The sequence below is a fragment of the Poecile atricapillus genome, chromosome 5, assembly GCF_030490865.1.
Source record: "Poecile atricapillus isolate bPoeAtr1 chromosome 5, bPoeAtr1.hap1, whole genome shotgun sequence".
Classification (NCBI taxonomy): Eukaryota; Metazoa; Chordata; class Aves; order Passeriformes; family Paridae; genus Poecile; species Poecile atricapillus.
The window spans coordinates 15,889,807-15,911,081 of NC_081253.1; the positions used below are offsets into that span (position 1 = coordinate 15,889,807).

General features: G+C 62.1%; 1 protein-coding gene across 3 annotated transcripts in view; it reads left to right on the forward strand.

The window, feature by feature from the left end:
- Positions 1-21,275, forward strand: part of SPEG (striated muscle enriched protein kinase) — a 38,742-nt gene that overhangs the window by 5,168 nt on the left and 12,299 nt on the right. The window contains exons 2-16 of one of the 3 annotated variants that reach the window (XM_058840494.1): positions 7,779-7,868; positions 8,011-8,392; positions 9,447-10,966; positions 11,939-12,082; positions 12,874-13,056; positions 14,729-14,940; positions 15,220-15,308; positions 15,489-15,670; positions 17,754-18,014; positions 19,278-19,436; positions 19,565-19,754; positions 19,906-20,135; positions 20,314-20,433; positions 20,822-20,926; positions 21,038-21,244. In XM_058840494.1, coding sequence (XP_058696477.1) covers positions 7,779-7,868; positions 8,011-8,392; positions 9,447-10,966; positions 11,939-12,082; positions 12,874-13,056; positions 14,729-14,940; positions 15,220-15,308; positions 15,489-15,670; positions 17,754-18,014; positions 19,278-19,436; positions 19,565-19,754; positions 19,906-20,135; positions 20,314-20,433; positions 20,822-20,926; positions 21,038-21,244 — 4,074 coding nt within the window. The remainder of the gene's footprint in view (positions 1-7,778; positions 7,869-8,010; positions 8,393-9,446; positions 10,967-11,938; positions 12,083-12,873; positions 13,057-14,728; positions 14,941-15,219; positions 15,309-15,488; positions 15,671-17,753; positions 18,015-19,277; positions 19,437-19,564; positions 19,755-19,905; positions 20,136-20,313; positions 20,434-20,821; positions 20,927-21,037; positions 21,245-21,275) is intronic. The other 2 variants (XM_058840497.1, XM_058840495.1) reach the window with 2 other exon arrangements.

Consider the following 21,275-nt stretch of genomic DNA (forward strand, 5'->3'; position numbering starts at 1 on the left):
CGCCGCCCATCCCTGGCAGCTCCAGGAGGTGCAAACGCATGAAAGATTCATGCCCAGACCTCCTCCTACTCAAGACGCCGCATGCACACGCCGCCATCAATTATTCAAGCTCTGAGACAAGGGGGCTGCTGGCTGGGACCGGGGGCAGAGGGCTGGTGCCAGGCCAGAGCTGTGATAGTGGGTCAGGATCTGTGCAGAACAGCCAGGAGGCCCAGCAAGGTGTGGCTGTGCTTCTTGGAACAGTGGAATTAATGCTGCATTTTTAGCAAGTGTTTGCTGTCTGCTTTGCTTGGGGTTGATGTGTGTCCAGCAGGCAAAGCTGGAGCTGGGTGGCAGTGGGGCCACCTGCTCCAGGTCTGCTTCTCGTCCATGCCACAGCTGCACTGGCTGCTGTTCTCTGTCCTAGGCCCCTGATCTGCAGGGCAGCAGGACATTGTCAGGGCTGCCCCTGGGCTGGGGCAGGGCAGAGGGGCAGCCCTAGGTGCAGGTGGCCATCACCTCCCGTGGGACATTTGCAATGACTTCAGCTTTGCCCTGATGGGGGAATTTGCAGGTGCCGCTGCCACTGAAAAGGAGTTTTGCTGCCTGCGACAGGCACAGCCTCTTGGAGGTGACCTGGCTGTTCCCAGGGGTTCAGCATCTCTGACACAACCCAGAGTCATTCCTGAAGCTTTTGTTGAGGGATGGCTACAGAGTCACAGTTGCTGGGAAGAGCTGTGTGCCCAGCCAGCCAGGAGCTGTGACCAATGGGCAGCAGATGTAGGATAGTTGGATACACAAGTGACTGTGTTTTGGCTGGGCAAAGGTGGTCCTCCCTGAGGCCAGCCCTGGAGCTGTCCTTGTGGGCACTTTGGTGACAGCACCTTTGCCCTGGCACCACTGTGTGACAAGTCCAAGCCTTGGTGCTTCCCAGCATCCCTGATGAGTCTTTTAATCCCACTTGAGTGTGAAAAGAAGGCACAGGCTGTGTATCTGCAACAGGACCACAGGCATGCACAGATAGGGTGAGAGTACCTGACAGGGAAGCCCTGGGTGCAGGTACCCTGACATACATGAGCGCCACATTTACCCAGCTCTGGCTCAAGGGTACCATTTCTGTCCCCACCCAGGGCTGGGGGAGTGGGGGCAGCAGAGACCTCTGTCTCTGACAGGAGATTCCCTTAATGCCAGCTGTAGCATTTGTAGGACTTGTCTGACGTGCAGGGTCTCCACGGAAACTCCGCAGCATCACTCGAATTGTGGGACTGACAGAAATGTTGTATAAACAGCTCCTTTTGTACTGGGTAATTTGCAAGTTATTATGGAGCCATGAAAAGCCTCACGTTTGGAGTTATGAGCTGGGAGGGGAAGCAGAGAAAAGCTACCAGAGCTGCCAAGCATCATGGGGAGTGTGATGCCTGTGAGCAGCTCCTTGTGGAGCAGCTGGCTCCCCAGGGGATAGGTGAGCAGCATGGGGACTAGCACTGGGAGGGGAGGCCTCCAGCAGCGTCCCCATGAATGCTCTGCAGTGGGAAGGGACAGCTCAAACAGATGGTGAGGCCAGGACCTTGGCAGCCTCTCCAAGGGCCTGGAAAGGGGGCTGATGAATGCTGCAGGGCTTGGTGAGTTGATGAGGCAAGGTATTGAGATCTATGGGGCACCAAGAGCTGTGAGGGGCATGGCATGCAAGACAGGACCTGCTGAAGCTGTGGGACTGGGATTACCCCTCTGGCTTATTTGTAGCATCACCCAGAAAACTGGGACAGGCCAGCAGGGCTTGGGATGGTCAGCTGGGGAAGGTGTGCCAGGGTTGTGCCAGCACCCCAGGAGCACTTGTTGGTCTTAATGTCCCTGACCAGCCTCACTGGGGACTCCCACCCACAGCTTCTGTCCACATCACAGGAGCCCCATGACAGCTCAGTCCTGGGCACAGGGTCCTGCTGTGCTGTGGGTCCTCACTCCAGCACAAAGGGAGCTCTTGTGTGTGTCATGCCCCATGGACAGGGACAGCAGCCTACCTTCCCAGGTCAAGCTTTTCTCCCCACCAGCCACAGAGCAGTGACACTACACCAGGGCTGAGCAGTCCAGGCCTGCAAACCTATGTGGGTCCTGAAGCACCTGGGGGGCAGGGTAAGAGGTTTGCCTTGGCACCACCTCTGGGACTGGAGGTGGTGTGGTTTGCCAGGGGAATTGGTGTGAAGCACTGTGCCAATATTAGCTCCTGTCAATGTACAGCTGTGCTGTGACCCACGCTCGTGCCTCGGCAAGGAGACCTTTCTGCATTACCGTAACTGGAGGATGTGGGGGGCTGAGCAGAGGCTGGCAGAGTGATGGTGAGCCTGTGTCTTAGCGGGGCAGTGCCATGGCACACGGCAGATGTGCTGCTGGGTGCAGACTTGTGGCAGTGGAGCTGCCCTGTGTGGGAGCACTTTGGGGACAGCACACAGTGCCCTGCTGTGTTGTGTTGTTGCTATCCCAGCTGGTCTGCGTGTGGGGGCTGCAGTGGGGGACCGTGTCCTAAGAGACAAGCACAACCCCTACCCTGGGCAGTGTGGCAGGATGGACAGGTGAGAGGGAGCAGTGGTACAGCTGCACTGCCTGGCAGGGGGCTCGGACCTCTGGCTGCCGTGTAGACAAAGCCAGAGGTGGAGAGACCATGTACCCGCCTCAGACATGCCCCTCCCTCCCCTCTACGACAGTGGCCCTCGCCCCCCACCACCTGTGCCCTGCCTGTCCCCCACCGCTGTCACTGTGTGCCAGGGCTAGCGGGGAGGCGGAGGCGGAGGCAGGCGGGGGAAGGATGGAGGGAGGAGCACTCCAGTGATGCTTCATGCTCACAGCTCCAGCCCTCCCGAGAGCCCAACCTGGCGAGCCCTTTCCTCTGCCTCCACCGTTCCCGGCTGTCGGTGGTGAAGGATGCTCGGAGCATCGCTTGCTGCCGCGACGTGCTGACAGCGGGGACCCCGCCGGGAGCGGGCTGCCGTCCTGCCGGGCCTGAGTCCGTGTCGCCGGGCCGGCAGGGCTCTGCAGAAGCATGAAGAAGATCTGGGTGAAGAAGCGTTTCCAGGTAAGGGCTCCAGGCTGCCGTGCCGGCGGGTGCCGGGAGAAGGGGGCAGTGCCGAGAGCGGCTGGGGATGGGAATGGATGCTGATGGAGACGGGAATGGGGATGTGAATAAGGATGGGGATGGGAGTGTCCCTCCAGCCCTTCCGTTGCCCCCTGGGGCTCCCCAGGGCTTTGCACAGCACCAGCTTCAGCCCCGCTTGCAGAGCTAGGTGCCAGCTGCTTGCCTGGCCTCACCAGCCCGGGCAGGAGGGGCAGAGGGCAGGGGCTCAGCACCTCCTGTGCCAACACCCGGGCTGGGACCCCCGCCGGGGCTTTCCCCACGCCCCTCTCTTCCCTCTCTGCCCTCTGGAGTCGGGGCAGCAAATGGAGGCTGCTCCACGGCTCCCCCCAGCCCCACTGGCGGTGGTCACGGAGCTGGAGACGAGGCTTTGCATGCGTCATCCCCTCCGCGTCAGGAGCATGCCTGGCACAGGCAAGGCTCCTTCGCGGGCCCGCCGCACGCTCCGCTGCCGAGCAAGGAACAAGGACGTCACTTGGCCTCGGCGGGGGATGGAGGATGGGGAACATACTTCCAGGAAGCCCCCCGCCCCCAATTCCCCCGGGCACACAAGCCCGATGCACAGCCTCCCCGCTGTCGCCCTGCCTGGTGGCCCAGAAGGGACTGGGAAGAGGCTGTCGCGCGCAGCGCCTTCCCAGGGGTGGAAGATGCGCGACGGGACACAGGTCCCCAGGGAGAGAAGGTGCAGAGGGTCCCTCTGGGGCAGGATGGTACGCACAGCCCGGCTGCCCCATCTGCATTTGGGAACAAGTCTAGGGGCTTGTCCGTGTGGCAGAGCAGGGTCCTTCACTGCTGGCTGAGCACGGGAGGGGTATCAGAACAGCCACAGCAGTTGTCCGTCTGCACCAGGCAAGTCACTCACTCCCTCCCCACCTCATTCCATCACTGCTCCCTGCCTGCCTGTCTCACACAATAGGCAGCAGTGCCATGTGGTGCTGGGCTCCACGTGCTAGGTGGTGGCAAGCTCCATGGTCCCAGGTGATCCTTCACTTCCCCTAGGCCCCGTGGCCACGGTGAGGGATGCCCCATGCTTGGGCCAGTGCAGGACCCCAGCCTGGGCAGGTGGATCCATGCCTGGCACAGGGGAAGGAAGGAAACAACTCCAGGTGTCACCCAGCTACATTGCAGTGCAGGGTTGAAGCTGGGTGTGGGTCCCAGCCAGCTCTTCTCTCTACTCCGGGCTGGGTAGGCACAGAGTGTGCTCCTGGGGTACTCCACCCCTTTTTCCAAGATGCAAATGAAATTCCACACAGGAGAATTACCCCCACTCTCTGTCTATCCCCTTCATGCAGACTCCGACCCCACACCAAGCCCTAAGCTGCTCCTGCCCCCTTTCCATCTCCTGTCCTGGGGCTGATTCTGCATCCCCCTTCACTTGTTCCCTAGTGGGCTGCAGGTGGGTGCTGTGCTTGAGGCAGGTCCAGTCTGCAGGGTGCCCTGATCCTATAAGGTGCCCTGACCCCTCGGTGTGCCCTGATCCTGTAGGGACCTGTTGAGAGGTGAAGGGGAGGGGGCTCAGCCCCTCTGTAGCTCTGGGCAGTGGAGCCCAGGCCCACTGGGTGCAGTCACCATATCTGATGGGGAGCCGATGGCGCCTGTCCCCGGGGAAGCCACAAGAGTACCCGATAATGGCACTCAATTGTATTTTCATTTTTTAATGGGGGAATTATCCGCCGATGGTGCAGTTAATCACTCATCTTTCCCTGTCCTGGAAGACGGGCTTCCAGCCAGAGCCAGCACAGTCAGCCGAGAAGGGGAGGTGAAGCCTGGCTCAGCCTGAATACAAATGTGTCTCGTGCAGCCGCTGCCCTCTGGCCAGCACTGCATGCAGGCAGGGGGTTGTGGGAACCCCTGAGCGCTGCCCATGTGCAGGCAGCACACCTGCAGTGGCAGCAGCTTTGGGCCTTGTGAAATGAGCCTGCTGCCCTTCAAGGGCAACTAACTGCTCGCCATGCTTGGCTGTCCATCCCTGGTGGCTGGCTGTCCCTGGGGTCTGGCTCTCCGTGACCTGCTTGGGAGCCGGAGGGGTGGCGGGGCCGGAGGGGCTGGTGGAGTGAAGGGCTTCAGGACAGATGTGTGTCCAGCCCGGGGCTCCACACTGGGGAGACAGGGCATGGGCCATCAGTGTCCTGGGGAGACCCTGTCACCCAGACTGGCTGGGAAGGATGCTGAGTCCTGGCAGCCCAGCCCTGCCTGTCTGCACTCCACATTCCCACTTCTGCCTGCCTAGGAGATCACCCCGTCCCTCTGCTTTCCTGGGATATGGCGTCAGTGCACACTGGGTCTGGCAGACAGGCTGCCCTCAGCTGGTCCCTTCCCTGGCACGCAAGTGCCCGGCCCTGGGCTGCAGCACAGAGGGCAGCCAAGTTGGCAGGGACCTCCTGGTGCCTCCACCCCATGCTCGGGTCCCACCTGCCTGCCCAGACGGCATGGGTGAGCGCAGCCCTAATGTCTCCAACCCCACACCAACAGGCCAGTCCCGTGCTGCCAGGCAGCCTCTCTCTCAACTGGCATGGCCTCTACAGGGGATGGAGGATGCTGTCCCCATGCTGGGACGGCAGCCATGGTGGAGTCTGGGCCAGTGCCTGGAAGACATTTTGCTGGCCAAATCCCCATACTGGCTGGGTGGCATTGAAGGGGCTGCAGAGCACTTGGGCAGCAGCCCAGGCAAAGACTTTGCTGCAGGCTATGCCAACTACAGGCAACAGTTCTGGGGTTTCTGGGATGCTCAGGACTCACTCCTGGGCTTGGGCTGCAGCACAGGGCTGGGGTTCACAGTGCCATCACCAAGGGGACTCTGTGTGCGCGTGCGCACAGGTGTGTGTGAGTGTGTGTGGCCGGGCATGCGCTACACGTGCCCACCTACACCCATCCATCTCTGTGTGCGCGGGGGCGTGTGCCTGTGGGTACCCGCGGGCGTGCAGCGAGGGTGCATGTGAGCGGTGGCAGGTGTGCCCTGCCAGTGGGAGGGTGTGAGTGGTACGACATGTGTCGTGCCAGAGTGCGTGTGAGCATTTGTGGGTGTGAGTGGTGCTGCGTGTGCAGTGTGTGTGCGTACGAGGCGCGGCAGCGGTGCGTGTCTGTGGCAGGACGGGTCCATGCTGTATCATGGGTAATGCTCTGTTCTCTTTTCCTTTGCAGAAGACCGGCCACTCGCGGCGCTTTGGGCGCTTCACGCATGGTGCGTTGAGTTACCAGGATCCGACTCCCCCCCGCCGCCCCAAGTGTGCCGGGATGGGCTCCACCACCGTGCTGCAAGGGGCAGCGAGCAGAGGCTGGGCAGGGCTGGATTGCATCTTGCCAGCCACAAAACAGGGTCCCAGTCAGCCAGGAGCTCACAGTGTCCCCCATGCAGCTGGCCTGCTCCCAGCCTTGCAGCTCGACCTGCTCAAGGGCTACCGGACTGTTGTGGCCAGGATTGGGAATCTGATGCACTAGCAGTGCATGGAGCAGCTGGTCGTCTGCTGGGCTGCAGAGGGGTTCTCTGCCCCCCTCACACCTTAAGAGTGCAATGGAGAGGAGCAGTGGTGGGGCTGGGGACATGTTCCTCACTGCAGAGGTTGCTGCTGCAGCTTGTGAGGGCTTGGGCAGTGGCAAGGAGGAAAGTCAGTCCTTCCCTGGCAGCATGGCACTAGCTTTCCTGGAATGGGACATTAGGGTGATGCTGAAATGGCCTTGCCACATCCTGCCAGGTGTGGGGAAGCTCTCAGTGATGCCCTGTCCTGAGAATGTTGGCTTTATCAATGTCAGCTGTGCTGTGGAGCACAGCTGTATTGTACAGCACTTGCACTGGTGGGGCAGAGGATGGACTTGTACATGCCAGGGGGAGGCTGCGTGCACATGGACACGTGTCCGTGTGCTCCAGCACCCCCAGGAGCACCCAGCTGGGGCACAGACTGGGGCGGTCCAGCCCCAGGCTGAGATGCACTGTGGAGCACAGAGGGATGTGTGGATACTGCAGCGGTGAGGTCAGCAGCTCCAGGGAGAGAGGGTGGCTGTCCTGCTGGGCAGGATGTGGCTGTGGCACAGGGAGGGAATGGTGCTGTGCACTGCACAGGTGGGACTGTGTGTGTGAGGAGAGGGTCTGTGTGCAGCACTGGAGCGGTGTGCAATGAATGTGGTGCAGAGTGGAGACATGGTGGGGAAGTGCTGGGGAAAAGGGACCCCCCTGCTGCCCCCCGCGTCTCCGCAGGCCGGGCCGATAACCGGGTGTTGATGTCTCTCTCTCTCTTGCTGCCCCTATGGAAGCGAAGTTTTCCGCTCCTGCAGGAAACAAAGCTACGGTAGGAAGACCTCTTCCCAATGCCATCTCTGTCCCCATAGTGGACCCTGTTTCCCAGCCTGCCACCCTGCTCTGTCACTTCCACTGTCTCCTTGCCCTGCTTTTTTGTCCCCATGCCGTCTCTGCCAGCTGCATTCCCACTGCTGGCACTGCCTCCCTTTCTCCCATCATCTAATATTGTTCCTGCCTGCCCTTGCCCTGCTGGACTTTCCCACTCTCAGTCCTGCCTTTCCCTACTGGCGGCTTGTCCCTGCAGGTCACAGTCATGCCTCCTGCCCTGGAGCTGCTTGGACACTGCTCTCGTGCTCCTGGAGCCAATGGGTTTGCAACAGGCAGTACCAGTGTGGTCTGCTGTCTCTGTACACTCACTCCCTACTCTTCCCTCCCACTCAGACTCGGAGACAGGTGAAGATGAATCCAGCGATCCCCAGGTGACACAGCGCAGTGATCTCCAGGATGAGACGGCCTTCAGCACCCCCACGGGTGAGCAGGGACACCTGGCTGGCACTGAGCCCTGACACTGGCTGCTGGCCATGCCTCCCCACAAGGCCTCTGCTGGCCAGGCTTTAGGTGCCTGAGCTTGTTCCCTCAGGCACCCAGTCTTGGCTCATCCCTCTTCTCTCAGGTGGGTCTGACACCCTCGTGGACGCCTCCATGAATACAACACCGACCTCGGTGCTGGCCCTGTCACAGGCAGAGGAGCGCTCCAGCTGGTCAGGCAGCCAGCAGACCGTGGTGGAGAAGGAGACGGATGCCAGCCTCTCTGCACGGGGACCTTACCTCCGTCCCGCTGCCTGGCCGCAGCCGCAGGGAACCCCAAGGCAAGCAAACACGCCGGCCCCACCTGGCGCTGAGGTGCGGCACCTGGGCGTGGAGCCGCTGGTGCGGGCATCACGGGCTAATCTGGTGGGCACAAGCTGGGGGTCAGAGGATAGCCTTTCGGTGGCCAGCGACCCGTACGGCAGCGCCTTCAGCCTGTACCGAGGACGGGCGCTCTCACTCCATGTGTAAGTAGCCAGGGGAAGCACACGGAGGGGACATCGCGCTGGGGCCATCTCCTTCCAACTCTTGCAGCCATCTCCTTCCCTCCACCTGGGCTTTTTTTGCCTTCACCTTCCTAGATGAGGAGTGGGGACTCTGAGCAGTAGGCAGCCTGTTCTTGGTGAGAAGGCTGGGAGCAACACAGCCTGGGGGTGATGTAGTGGGGTCCCTTTCTGCTGTGGCCAGGTTGAGGTTGGGGGTATCCCCTGTGCCACTGCTTGAACTGCAGTACCTCACCCGCAGATTATGCCGTGGGTATTTTCCCGTTCCACCCCTCCATGGTGCTCTGTGCATCCCGCAGTGTCGGGAACCAGAGGTGCACAGTAGCCTGGGACACACACTGACAAGTGTCTGCCCACAGTACAGGGGTGGCAGCAGGGTCCAGGGACATGCTGCCTCCTCAGATCCTGCTGATGTGCTCAGAGCCCCCGTCCCTCCCTGCCACCTTTGGTTCCTGAAGGCCTCTTCCTTTGACCTCCATCTTGCTCTATTTTTGTTTAAGGCTGCTTGTTCCACCAGAACCTCATCTCCACCTTATGATTTCTGCTCTGCGTTTGCTAAGCCCCTCTGGGGGCAGTGGGATAGGACGATGTACAGCATGTGTACAGGCAGGGCTTGCAGCCTTGGGGACACCCTCTGGCAAGGCTGCACTGCCTCAGCACACCAGGACACCCCAGCAAACTGGGGCACCCCCTAGCCCCTGGTCCTGTCTGCATGGTGGCCTGGGGAGGGGACTCACTGAGTATTCCAGCATCACCCTTCTGCTCCATGAGTACCCCTGGACAAGGGGTCCCAGCAGCCCAGGACTCTCACCTAACCCAGCCAGCTCCCAATGGTCTTGGGGTGACCAGATACCCTTGCTGGGACCCCTTGAGTCTCCCCAGTCACAAGGCTGCCCTGACTGTTTGACCCACTTGCTATGCCCCATTGGGCACTGTGGTGCAGGCTGGAAGCTGGGGTGCAGCCAAGCAGGTACAAGGGTGGTCTCTAAGCCATGCTCCTCTGCCTTTGCCCTTGCAGCAGCATCCCCCAGGGAGGCTACCGGAGAGATGACCTTCACAGAGGCCCTATCTCTCCAAAGCCTGGTGCAGAGCCCCCAAGATCCCCCGCTGCCCTGCCGCTGACTGCCAAGCCACCCATAGTCCGCTCGCCATCTCCTCGTGCTGGCACATGCCTGCAGCCACCCACGGGCATCGTGTCCCAGCCTGCTGCCCGTGGCCCTGGCATCCCCTCCTTCACACCTGTGACCCCTCGCAAGAAGTCCTCGGTGCCGGTAGAGTATCAGGATGTCGTTCCTGAGGAGTACGAGGAGAAGATCAAGAAGCCCAAGTCATCTGGGTACTCACAGGGCAGCACACAAGAGTCCCGTCCGCAGACACCTATGAGTGACACCTCTGGCCGCATCTCTGTCCGGGCATCCCCCAAGCTGGTGCGTGCTGGCTCCAGGATCTTTGAGAGGCTGCAGTACTTTGAGGAGCGGCAGAGGAGCCTGGAGCAGGACAGTCCCTTTCCCGCACGCTCCAACCTGCCCCTGCGCAAGACGCGCTCCTTCGACCAGCCTGGCACTGGCTCGCGCCGTGCCAGCACTCCGGGTGGCTCGCGGGAGGACCTGCGGGAAGGTGGCCGCTGGGAGCCGGGCAGCACGGCAGCGTGCCGGCGTTTGGCCTTCCGGCAGAAAGCCGCATCCTTTGACGAACGGGGCAAGTTCGCCAACCGCGTCTATGCCATCGAGCACAAGTTTGCAGAGGAGCTGACACGCATCAAGCGGACAGTCTCCAAGCAGCAGCTGCGGCGCTCCCAGGAGCTGTGCAAAGCCGGGTTGCCTCCGGCACCCTCACCCCCAGCGATCAGCGAGCCTTCTGCACCCCGTGCCCCCCGCACCTCTTCCTCTCAGGGCGCCGGCGGACGCAAGGCACTGCCACCCAAGACCTGTCCGCCAGCAGAGAGCACACACGTCATCCAGCACCTGGCACTTTCCAGTGTGGTGTTGGTGGGACCTGATGGGGAGCCACTGCCAGGGGGGCAGCGTGGGAAGAGAGCCCCAGTGGGGGGGGGTGGTGTGGCTGGACTGCCCAGCTCAGTGGAGGATGCAGGTGCCAGGAAGGGTCTGCAGCAAGAAGGCATTGGGGAAGTGAAGAAGAAGGAGCAGTGGCCGTTGGCACAAGCCAGTCCACAGGGAAGGGTGGCCCTCTCGCAGGTGGGTCCCACCGAAGGCAGCCCGTACCCAGATGGAGGCCCTGCCCGTGGCCCTGGGGCAGTGAGTGAAGCCCTGGCTGCCCGACTGGCTGTGCCCCACGGACTGTACCGGCGGCCGGAGACGCCCACGGAAGTGCGGTTCCTGCCTTGGGCAAAGCCAGGGATGGAGCAGGAAGCTCGTCTGGAACGAAGCTGGGCAGGACAGCATGGTGTGGGCAGGGAGGTGGAGAGAAGGCAGATGAAAGTGTCAGAGAAGAAAGAGAGTGGCCGGATGGCTCAAGAAAGCAGAAGCACACGGAGCAAGGGGAAGGGACGCCGAGCCAGGCCCACCTCTCCAGAGCTAGGTAGGGCCATGGCTTTCTGCCCTCCTGCAGGCACAGAGCTGGCCTGGCCAGCCCCTGGGTGGGTTGGGGGACCTCCAGCCTGCCCCTGGGAAGTGTGGGGAGCCCAGGGGTGGAGTGGAGGGTTGTGACTCAGGAGGCTAGGGTAGCTGGCACCAAAAAGTGCCATAAGACAGACCAGCCTGGCTGCCAGTTTGCTGGGCCTTGAGGTTACAACGCTTGCTGTCTTCTCCATCTTCTCACTGCTCTTGCCTGGCACAGAAAAGATACAGCGGGCTGACTTGTAGCATAGAGCCCTGGCCTGGGGCACAGGGCACCCACTGCAACTTGTCCATGGCAACTTGGGCCATGCTTGGTGGTCCAGGCAGGGCCTGCAGCCCAAGCTTCCCCAGGGGAATGGGGCTTGGCTGGGGGAGAGGTGTCCTGCCCATTCCAGCATGGAGCAGTTAGACCAGACTATACCTGGGCTGGGAGCTTCTTCTAGGCTCTGCTCTAGCCAGAGAAATGCCAGGCCCATGTGTCTGAGGCTCCTGGCACAGCCCCAGGACTTTTGTCCAAGTGCTGGGGCCATGAGAGGGGAGGGACCTGGGAGGTGCTTGCTGATGTATTGGGGTGCAGCAGCCAGCATCCCATGAGGGACTGGGGGAAGTTCAGGGCGGGGGGTGCAGCAGGCTATACAACCCTCCTTCTTCCACACTCCCCTGTCACCTCATCTCTTATGCCCTATGGGGATGTACCACAAACTGTATGCTACCTGTCCCCCGTCTTGTTCCCACTGCCTGCTCTGTGCCATGTGGATCCTGATGTGGCCTTTTTGTCCACTGCATGGCCCAAGTACCTACTGATGCTCCAGCAAGGGTGTGGTTGACCAGTGGGTTGGGAGACCCATGCTCTGCCTACATGCAGCCCAGCATGGCACAGGAGCCACTCATGTCACCCTGCTGACAGCCACGGGGTCCATCTCTCCCTGTGCAGAGTCCTCAGATGACTCCTATGTGTCAGCGGGTGAAGACCCCCTGGAAGCCCCCATCTTTGAGATTCCCATCCAGGACATGACAGTGGTCGTGGGGGCAGAGGTGCTGCTCAAGTGCATTGTCACAGCCAACCCCCAGCCAGAAGGTGAGCCACCGTGGGGCTGGGTGTCAGGGGCACGAGCATGGCAGAGGGACTCTCTGCATGTCCATGTCCTACCTGCGCGGTGTGGGACACCCAGTGCTGAGCTGGGTATCTCAGGGGAGGTGATGTGCCCGTCCTGGGAGCACCCCTTCTGCCCTTCCTCCCCTCAGAAATGAACGAAGTGCTTGAGCACTGCGTGCCAGGACATGGTGCAGAAAGCAGGGTGCCTGCTGTCCCCCAGGGCTGGGCTGGGCTGTTGGGAAAGTGGGAGAAGGGCCACTGAGCCCTACGCGGGCAGGGACGGGTGATGCAACCTGATCTAGTGGGTGGCGCCCCTGCCCATGGCGGAGGAGGTGTTGCTGGAACTAGACGACCATCAGGGTGCCTTCCAACCCAAACCATTCTATGATTCTCTGATGCTCTGGGCTGCTGTTGGGACAGCTCAGGTGGTTTCCCGGGAGCAGAAGTTTAGGGCTGATGGACTCCGGGACTCCAAGACGTACGCAGGGGCAGCTGGGTATCCAGGGCCGGTGCCAATCGCCAAAGCCAGGCAGAAGCCAAGCAGCTTTAATTCCCTCTTCCAGTCTCCACTGGAGGGCAGGAGGATGTTCGGAAGCAGATAGGGGCCAGCCCCGGTCTCTCTGTCAGAGGGCCGTGGGATCCCGGGGCTGCTCCCCATAGCAAATGGGTCCTCAGGCCAGGCAAAGGAGCGCCTGGCCTCCCCGAGACCCTGCGCAGAGCCCGGGAAAGCTCGGACTCTCCTGCCCACGCGTGACCCCCGCCTCTGCCGACAGTGTCCTGGAGGAAGGACGGGGTCCCGCTGCGGAGCAGCGCGACGCGCCCCATCAAGGCGGAGGGCGAGCGGCACACGCTGCTGGTGCGTAGCGCCCGGGTGGCCGACGCCGGGCTGTACACTGTCACCGCGGCCAACGAGGTGGGGTCCAGCTGCTGCAGCGCCATCCTCAGCGTGCGGCCCGGTGAGTGCCGCGGCCGGCGGATGGAGGAAGGCCGGGAGGGAAGGAGGGAAGCAAGGAGGGAGGCAGACGGGGAGGGAGCGAGGGCTGGCGCCGCGGTAGGCTGGCTGCCAGCTCTGCCGCTGCTGTCACTGGGAAGAAACCGGCTTCCTTACCCTACAAGGCTCTGTCTGAACCAAAGCAGCTGACGTGCTCCCGGCAGCCGTGGAAGGATCCTACCGTGGGGGGAGCGGGGTCAGGCTGTGAGCATCTCCTGGCGCCCAGCAAGCAGCCCAGTGTGCGGCCCCCACACCTGCCCTGTGTCCCGCTAGACACGGGGCTACACCAGCCTGCCCTACAACCCGCAGGCCATGTGGGTACCCCTGCCCTCAGCCTGCAAACCATGTGGCTACTCCTACCTCCTGCATGTGAACCGTGGGGGTATCCCAGCCTGCTCCCCAACCCGCAAATTGTGGATATATCCCTGCGCTCCACGCTGCTAGCTGCGGGGAGACCCCCGCCACACAAACTAGTAGCTGTGGGGCTACCCCGCCTGCCCACCAAGCTGCTAGCCGGGGAGAACCCCACCTGACCCCAGCCGTGGGGATACCCAGCCCGCTGCAGCCCCAAAGCCCTCCCCATTCCAAGACAGTGTCTCTGGGCGGCAGGCAGAGGCTCAGAGCTGCCCCGAGGGCTGGAAGCACCCAAAACCTCCCCGCTCCGTGGTTAGGCGGGACTGTACACCCAGAGGCAGCCACGGGCGGGCAGGGCCGGCCAGGCACAGCGGTGGGGGCGGGAAGGGCCCCGGCAGACCCCGGCCCGCCGCGGGCCCTCCCCCGCGCTGCTGGCCCAGCCCCGGGGGCCGGCCGGCGCTGGGGCGGGGAGGGCTCAGCGGGCCGGCGGCGCTGCGAGCTGGAGGCGCCCGGCACCGGCAGTGCCACCGGCACCGGCGGCGGTTCGGCGGTGTGGCGGGGGTCGGCTCGCGGGGCTGCCGTGGCCCCGGTGAGTGCAGGGTGCTTCGGGGGGGTACGGACAGGGGGAAGTCGGGCTCAGGCTCCCAGCTCTCCGCTGGAAGCTGCCCGTGGGCATGACGGAGGCGGGGGGACACAGCCCTTGTCCAGTACCGGGCAGGCCGGCCGCTTCCCCCGGCGCAGGCAGGGAGCTCGAGAGCGCTCCGGCGGCCGGGCTGAGGGGGCCCGTACCCCCATGGTGGCGAATGGGCTCTGGCAGTCCCCCGTGCCGCTCGCCGCTCCTCATCCCGTCCCCCGCCGGCCCCTGTATCCCGCACCCCGCGAGTCCCCCAGTCCGGCCCCCGATGGCGCGGACCGGCGGGCGGGCGGGCTGCAGGGGGAGCGCAGCTGCCAATGTCACCTTCAGCCGTGCCGGCCCCGGCAGGGACAGCCATCCCGGGAATCCGGGCGGCTTAAGGATGGGAGCGCGGGCTGCTGCGTAAGAGCCACTTGAGCCCTGCTGTCGCCTTGCGGAATATCGCGTCCCCTTATCATCCCGCGGCGTCCTACTCACCCCCTCCCCCAGCACGGCCACGCACCCCTTCGCTGCCGGACACCGCCGAGCCGGGATGTGCCGTGGGGTGGGTGTCCACCCCCTGTAATGCAGGGTGGTGGAAATGGATGCCCTAACCCGCCTGCCCGGCTCCGGTTGCTGCCAGCTCCTTATCCAGCGTCTTCTGTGCTAGCACCCACTGTGGAGCGGCATGGGAACTTGTCCCCCACCATCGGCCAGGCCAGCCCCATCACATCGGACGAGGAGTACCTGAGCCCCCTGGAAGAGTTCCCCGAGTCTGGCACCCCCCAGCACCGACCGGCCATGAAGTTGCAGCCAAGAGCCGAGCATGGGGCTGCCCGTGGCTCCCCAGAGACCACCTTCAAGGCATCACCCACCTTTGAGGTAAGATAACAAATCCCCCAGGACCTGGTAGGGGGAGTTTGTACAGTGCCATACAGTGCCATGTGATTGCAGTGCTGTAGTCCTCGGTGCCAGGAGGTGCTAGGTCAGGTCTTCCTAGCCCTTGATCTGATGTGGGGTCCTCCCAGCATATGGGCAGGCTCCACCCCACCATCTTCCTTGGTACCCCTATTGTGATAGGGGTCAGACAACCCTGGGTGCAGGGGTGGGGGGTCCTGTGTGCACACAGTGCTTGCTGCTCTCTGACCCCTCTTTGTCCAGGTATCCTTGTCGGACCAGTCGGTGCTGGAGGGGCAGGATGTTAGCATGAGTGTTCGCGTCCGTGGGGAGCCCAAGCCCATCATTTACTGGTGAGTCCTGCTGTTCTCTGGGGTCACAGGTGGGCAGAAAAGGAGGGGGCAGGCATGGGGATGGTTAGCATGGAGCTCGCATTCTGAGCAGGGAGTGTTGGAGAAGGTTTTTTTGGTGGCAGCCAAGCTGGGTGTGCAGGGCCAGGTATGACCATGATGCTCTGCCTCTGTCTGGAGCAGGCTGAGGAACAGGCAGCCAGTGAAGTATGGCCGCCGGCACCATGTGGAGGAGGCAGAGGGAGTGCGGGGGCTCTTCACACTGCACATCCTGGCGGCGGAGCACACTGACACCGGCTTCTACACCTGCAAGGCCGTCAATGAGTATGGTACCAAGCAGTGTGAGGCCAAGCTGGAGGTCAGAGGTAAAACTCCCTGAGTATGTCACCCAAGAACCTGAGAGGCCAGCTGGCTCTAGTGCCCTGCATGAGCTGTGGGGAAGGGGCCACTGCAGACCCACCCTTAGTGGTGTGATATAAGAAGGGGACAAGGAAGGGAACAGGAAGGTGGAGTTACGTGCCTGGGGCTGTCTGCAGAGGCTTGGCCCTGCAGCAGAAGGCAGGCTGCCTTGCTGTCTCACCCAGATGTGCAGCCCTGGGTCCCACCTGTTGCCTGCTGTTCCAGAGCCCCATTGATCTGACCCAGACCCAACTGCTTCTCACAGCCCAGCTTTACCCCACGTCCCGTCCCCCCACACCCACTTATGGGGCAAGGTGCTGCCTCTGGCTGACCAGGGAGGGCTTTTGGCCTTGGAGGCTCCGTAGGAAACATGTCCTCATGCCCTGCAACTGCAACTCGCTCTCTCCTTGCCCCAGCTGTCAGCAAGCTCTGTGCCAGGCACAGGGCAACTTGCAGGGGTCCCTCCTTGCCCATTTCCAGCAAAGTCCCATATGCATTGGACTTCACTGTCCAGTCCCCTTTCCTTGCTATTGCTTCCCAGCCCTGCTGTGGTCCTCCTAGGACCCCAAAATAAGTGTGTCGTTTTGAGGAGTTGAGGGGGGAGTTGGGATTGATAGCCAAGCTCTGCCTGGTATCCCCAATGCCAGGGAAGGGGCCTGTGGGGATGAGTGATGCTGCCTCCCTCCTCTTACCCTTTGCTGTCTGTCCCCTGCTCCCCCCAGCCCTCCCTGCTGATGGTTGCCTGAGCCCCCTGAGCTGTGCCAATCCCACCCCAGCCTTGGCTGCACTGCTTGTACGCTGCCGGGATTATGCTCCCAGCCTACAGCAAAGCGCGGCGGCACGGGGGTGGGAGCGGAAGCCATCCCAGTGTCCCATGACTGGCAGGAGCTGGGCTGCAGGGGTGATAGCCTAACCCCAGCCCCTCTTGGGGGTCTCAGCAGATGGTTCCGTGCCTTGTTGCCCACTTGCACCCCTCGTGCCGGCGCTGGCATGTGTGTCCGTGCCGGTCCCGTCGCTGCTGCACTAACCCTTCTGCTTGCTGACTGCGGTTTTTGTCTGTACGCAGGGGGAGTACGATAAGGGGGTGCATCTCTCAGAGCCGCAGCTGCGGGGCTCTTAGTTGGACACCTCTTAGGCAGTGGACCTCACCTTGTGTTATTACCTCCTTCTCCATCCGCCGCCTCGTCCTGGACGCACCGCGGGGACGCGCGGGCCCTCGACTGCGGGCAGGGGTTCGCCAGATGGCCGGGGCAGGCCTAACTGAGGCGGGGCGGGGGAAGCAGCAGGGGAGCAGCAGGCACCCCCTCAGCCGGGCCAGGGTGCCCATATGATGCTGTCTTGTCTCTTGCTCCATCCGTTTGTCCCTGTCTGCGTGTTCTGCTGCCTCTCTCTTGCTGCCCAGGGAAAGGGAGCGGGGAGCTGAGCCCACGGTTGCTGCCGTGCCGGCTAGGGCTGTAGGGAAGGGGCTGCAGTGCGGTGGCAGCTTTGTGACAGTCATCTTGGAGCACAGGAGACCCCAGAGACCCCAGGGACCCCACAGGGGAACACCCTGCGTGAGATGCAAGGGGGAGGGAGAGCATTGGCCCCTTCGGCTTCACGGTGGCCACTCAGGTGCCAGCTTGGCCACCAAGACACGTCCCTTGTAGCCCCAGGGCTTGGGTCCCTCAGGAGCATCCCCTGGCTGTGGGTCTCTTCTCCCCAGGGAGGGGGCTTGATGGGGAGGGAGGGGGCGGGCTGCGAGGCCGTGACCCTATTTTTTTTTGTAGCTCTAATAAAATCTGTTTGGTAAAGCGCTGTGTGGTGTGTTCCTGGCACGGACACCTCCCCTCACCCCCAGCCCCCTCCCTGGCTCAGCTCTGCTTTCCACATCTCGCCTCCCATCCCACCTGTCCCTGCTGCACTCCCTGCCCGCTGCACCAGGCCCCCTCCCTGCATGAACCACTGCCCTGCATGTACTCCCACTCCATCCCTGCTACCTCTCATGGTTGCTTTTCAGTTGCTGAGATGCGTCTCTCTCTTTCTCTCTCTCTCTCCCCCCTCCCCGGGCAGCTCGCCCCGAGTGCCAGTCCCTGGCCATCGTGGTTCCCCTGCAGGACTTGGTGGTCGGGGCGGGGGAGCTGGCGGTCTTTGAGTGCATGGTGGCTGGCCCGCCAGACATGGACGTAGACTGGCTGTCCCGGGGCCGGCTGCTCCAGCCTGCCCTGCTCAAATGCAAGATGCATTTTGATGGGCGCAAGTGCAAGCTGCTGCTCACCTCTGTGCATGAAGACGACAGCGGAATCTACACCTGCAAGCTCAGCACTGCCAAAGGTAAGCGGGGGGAATGCAGCTTCCCCAGGGGGGGTTCTCACTCAGGGCTTGGCCCTACGTGGGGTGGATAGACCCCCCTATTCTGGGCTCAGGGCTCTTGTCCCCAGGGATGTAGCTGTGAGTGCTGGAGGTGGGGTTCAGTGAGACAGGGGGATAGAGAGTGTTTGGTGCCCCAGGCACAGAGATTTCGCAGGGAAACCTGGTGTGCGTCAGTTCTTGGGCTCCAGCACCCATAGCCTTGCAGAACTGTCCCACCCCACTCCACTCAGCTCCTCTGCCAGCATGCAGCTCCCTGAAACACAGGAAGATGCATTTGCTCCATGGCTGCACCAGGTGAATGCAGGCCTGGAGTCCAGCTGTCCCTGTCCCCTGGCTTCAGAGCTTCTGGGCAACCTGCTCCAGTACTGATGTATCTCTGCTGGCTTGGGAGGTGGTGGGGGAATGGGCAGGAAGGCTTCCCAACTCTCCCACCAAACCATCACTGGTGGCAGCACAGCAAGAGTTGCATGGGACTCTCTCCCATGGCTCTGACACACCTGTACCTGGGCATGCTGCCCACAGCTCTGTCCCACACAGAGTCCACTCTCCTGCCCACCTAGGCAGCAGGGCTGGGGGGCGGCTTTGCAGGGAGAAGCAGCATTCCCTGCACCTTTGTGGCTGTTCCTGTGCAATCCTCCATGAAGGAGGCTTTATGCCTGTGGGGCTTTGAAGGTAGAAGCAGTTTGGGGCTCAGGGAGGTGAGGGTGTGCCTGAGAATGGTGTTGCCCATCCCTACCCAGGGTGGGTGACAACACTGTCATTGCAAAGTGGTCCCTGCTGGAAATCTCCTCACCTGGAGCATACAGCCTGCTCATGTCCCCATGCAGCTCCTTGGATGCTGCATATGCTGGCACTACCTGCTTAAGCATTGCTGCCCTATCCCCAAGGGGATAGGCCAGCTGTGATCTCCTGCCCTATAGGGAGGACAGGGCATCCTCCCAGCCAATCTTCCTGCTGGCACCTGTACTGCTGTGCAGAGAGGAAAGAGATGCTTGCAGCCATCAGAGTCCCAGGCCTGGGCATGGGGACCCTGCATGCTTTTGTGTCCCCCTACCCTGCACAGGGACAGAGCCTGGACCCCCTGGGCTCAGCCCCCACCATGGACGGGGTACGCTCAGCCACAGCCACACTGGTTGCAGGGTTGCAGCTGGGGGGTCACAGGCTGCCTCCTGCCCTGCACAGGCATGTGCTGTGGGGACTCACCAGTGCCTGCTCTCCTTGCAGATGAGCTGACCTGCAGCGCCCGGCTGACGGTGCAGCCCTCTGTGCAGCCGCTCTTCACCCGCAAGCTGGAGGATGTGGACGTGGTAGAGGGGCGAACAGCGCGTTTTGTCTGCATGATCAGTGGCACTCCTCCTCCGACAGTTACCTGGACTCACTTTGGTAACCCCCGAGCTCAGAGAGCTTGCCAAGGGCCCTACAGGGAGACCTCTCTTCATCTCCTTGGGGGCTGCACCTGGCTGGGACTGGAGAGGATGCTGGTGCTGATGCTGGTGTGTGTCTCTGCACAGGCCTGCCAGTGCAGGAGGGGGAGAACGTGAGGATTCAGCAGGATGGAGGGCTGCACTCACTGGTCATCGTGCATGTGGGCAGTGAAGATGAAGGGCAGTACAAGGCAACCGCCAGGAACACCCATGGCCATGTGGAGTGCTCTGCTGAGCTCTATGTGGAGGAGCCACGGCCATCTGCAGCCTCCCAGATGTAAGAGTTGGATGGTCACTGGAATCTGCTTCCCCCTGTTTGCTCCCCTCTGGGACTTGGTATACAACAGGCTTATGCAAAGCCTAGAGCCGGGGCTGGGCTGGGGGCGCCACACAATGTTCCCATCATGAGCATGTGCGGGCTTTTGCAGCTCTAAGCTGGAGAAGATGCCATCCATCCCGGAGGAGCCAGAGCAGGTGGAGACAGAGGCAGAGTGCTTCACCATGCCCGATTTCCTGAAACCACTGCACAACCTGGACGTGGTGGAGTCAAAGGAGGCTGTGCTGGAGTGCCAGGTGGCCGGGATGCCCTACCCCTCCATCACCTGGTACCACAATGGCTCCCGAATTGACAGCACTGATGACCGCAAGATGATGCAATGTAGGACTCCTCGTTGCCTTTCCCACCCCCTGGGGTCCCTCTACATGGGGTGGGAGAAGGGGGAACACCCTTGAAGGAGGCATTATCCCCCAGACCTTTACACCCCATGAGGTAGGAAGGGGAGCTCTGTGCTGCTTAACTGGTAGGGTCTTACCTGTGTCCCCCTGTTCTCCACCAGATAAGGACATCCATCGCCTGGTATTCACAGCTGTCAGCCACGCACATGCTGGTGTCTACAAAAGTGTCATTGCCAACAAAGTGGGGAAGGCCACGTGCTATGCACACCTCTATGTCACTGGTAAGCAGCAGCAGACACCACTTGGGATGTGTGGCCACTCACAGCCACCACTAGGCTGTGCCCCAGGATTGTCATGAGGTCCTAGGGGAATAGTTTAGGTTGGAGGGGACCTCAGGAGGTCTCTAATCCAAGCCAAAAGTGGGGACAGCAGCACAGTTCTCATCTTGTGTGGTCAGGACCCATCCCTGGGTCATCACTAGGTCTTGTGTGGAACTTGCTGGCAGCGCCAGTCCCACAGGGGCTAGCAGGTTGAGCCCCTACCAGGAAACCGGAAAGAATTGCTGGCCTCATCCATCCCCCCAGCCAGCATCTCCCAGAGTGTGAGGCAGATGCCCTGGTGAGCTGGGGCAGTGGCTATGCTCATATCCCTGCCCACTTCCCCATGCAGATGTGGTGCCAACCCCCCCAGATGGGCCCCCCACTGTGGCCTCAGTGACCGGCAGAGCCATCACGCTGACCTGGAACAAGCCCAAGTGGCTGGACGCTGCCATAGGTGAGGAGGCAGGGTATGGGCAGGAAGATGGCAGGGGGTGGGCAATGCCATGATGGGGCACATGGGGTAGCTCCATGCCCGGGGCCCTGCACTGACCTTCTCCCCTTGCAGACCCCAACTCAGTGACCTACGTGGTGCAAATGCAAGTGCTGGGCACGATGCAGTGGGTGGTGCTGGTGACTGGTGTGCAGGACACCACCTACACAGTGCACAGGCTGACCAAGGGTGCCCAGTACCTCTTCCGTGTCATCACTGCTACTCCCAAGACCAACAGCAAGCCCTCGCCACCTGTGGGGCCCGTGCAGCTCCTGGACCGGGGTGAGAAGGGCAGTGCGGAGGGTGTGGGTAG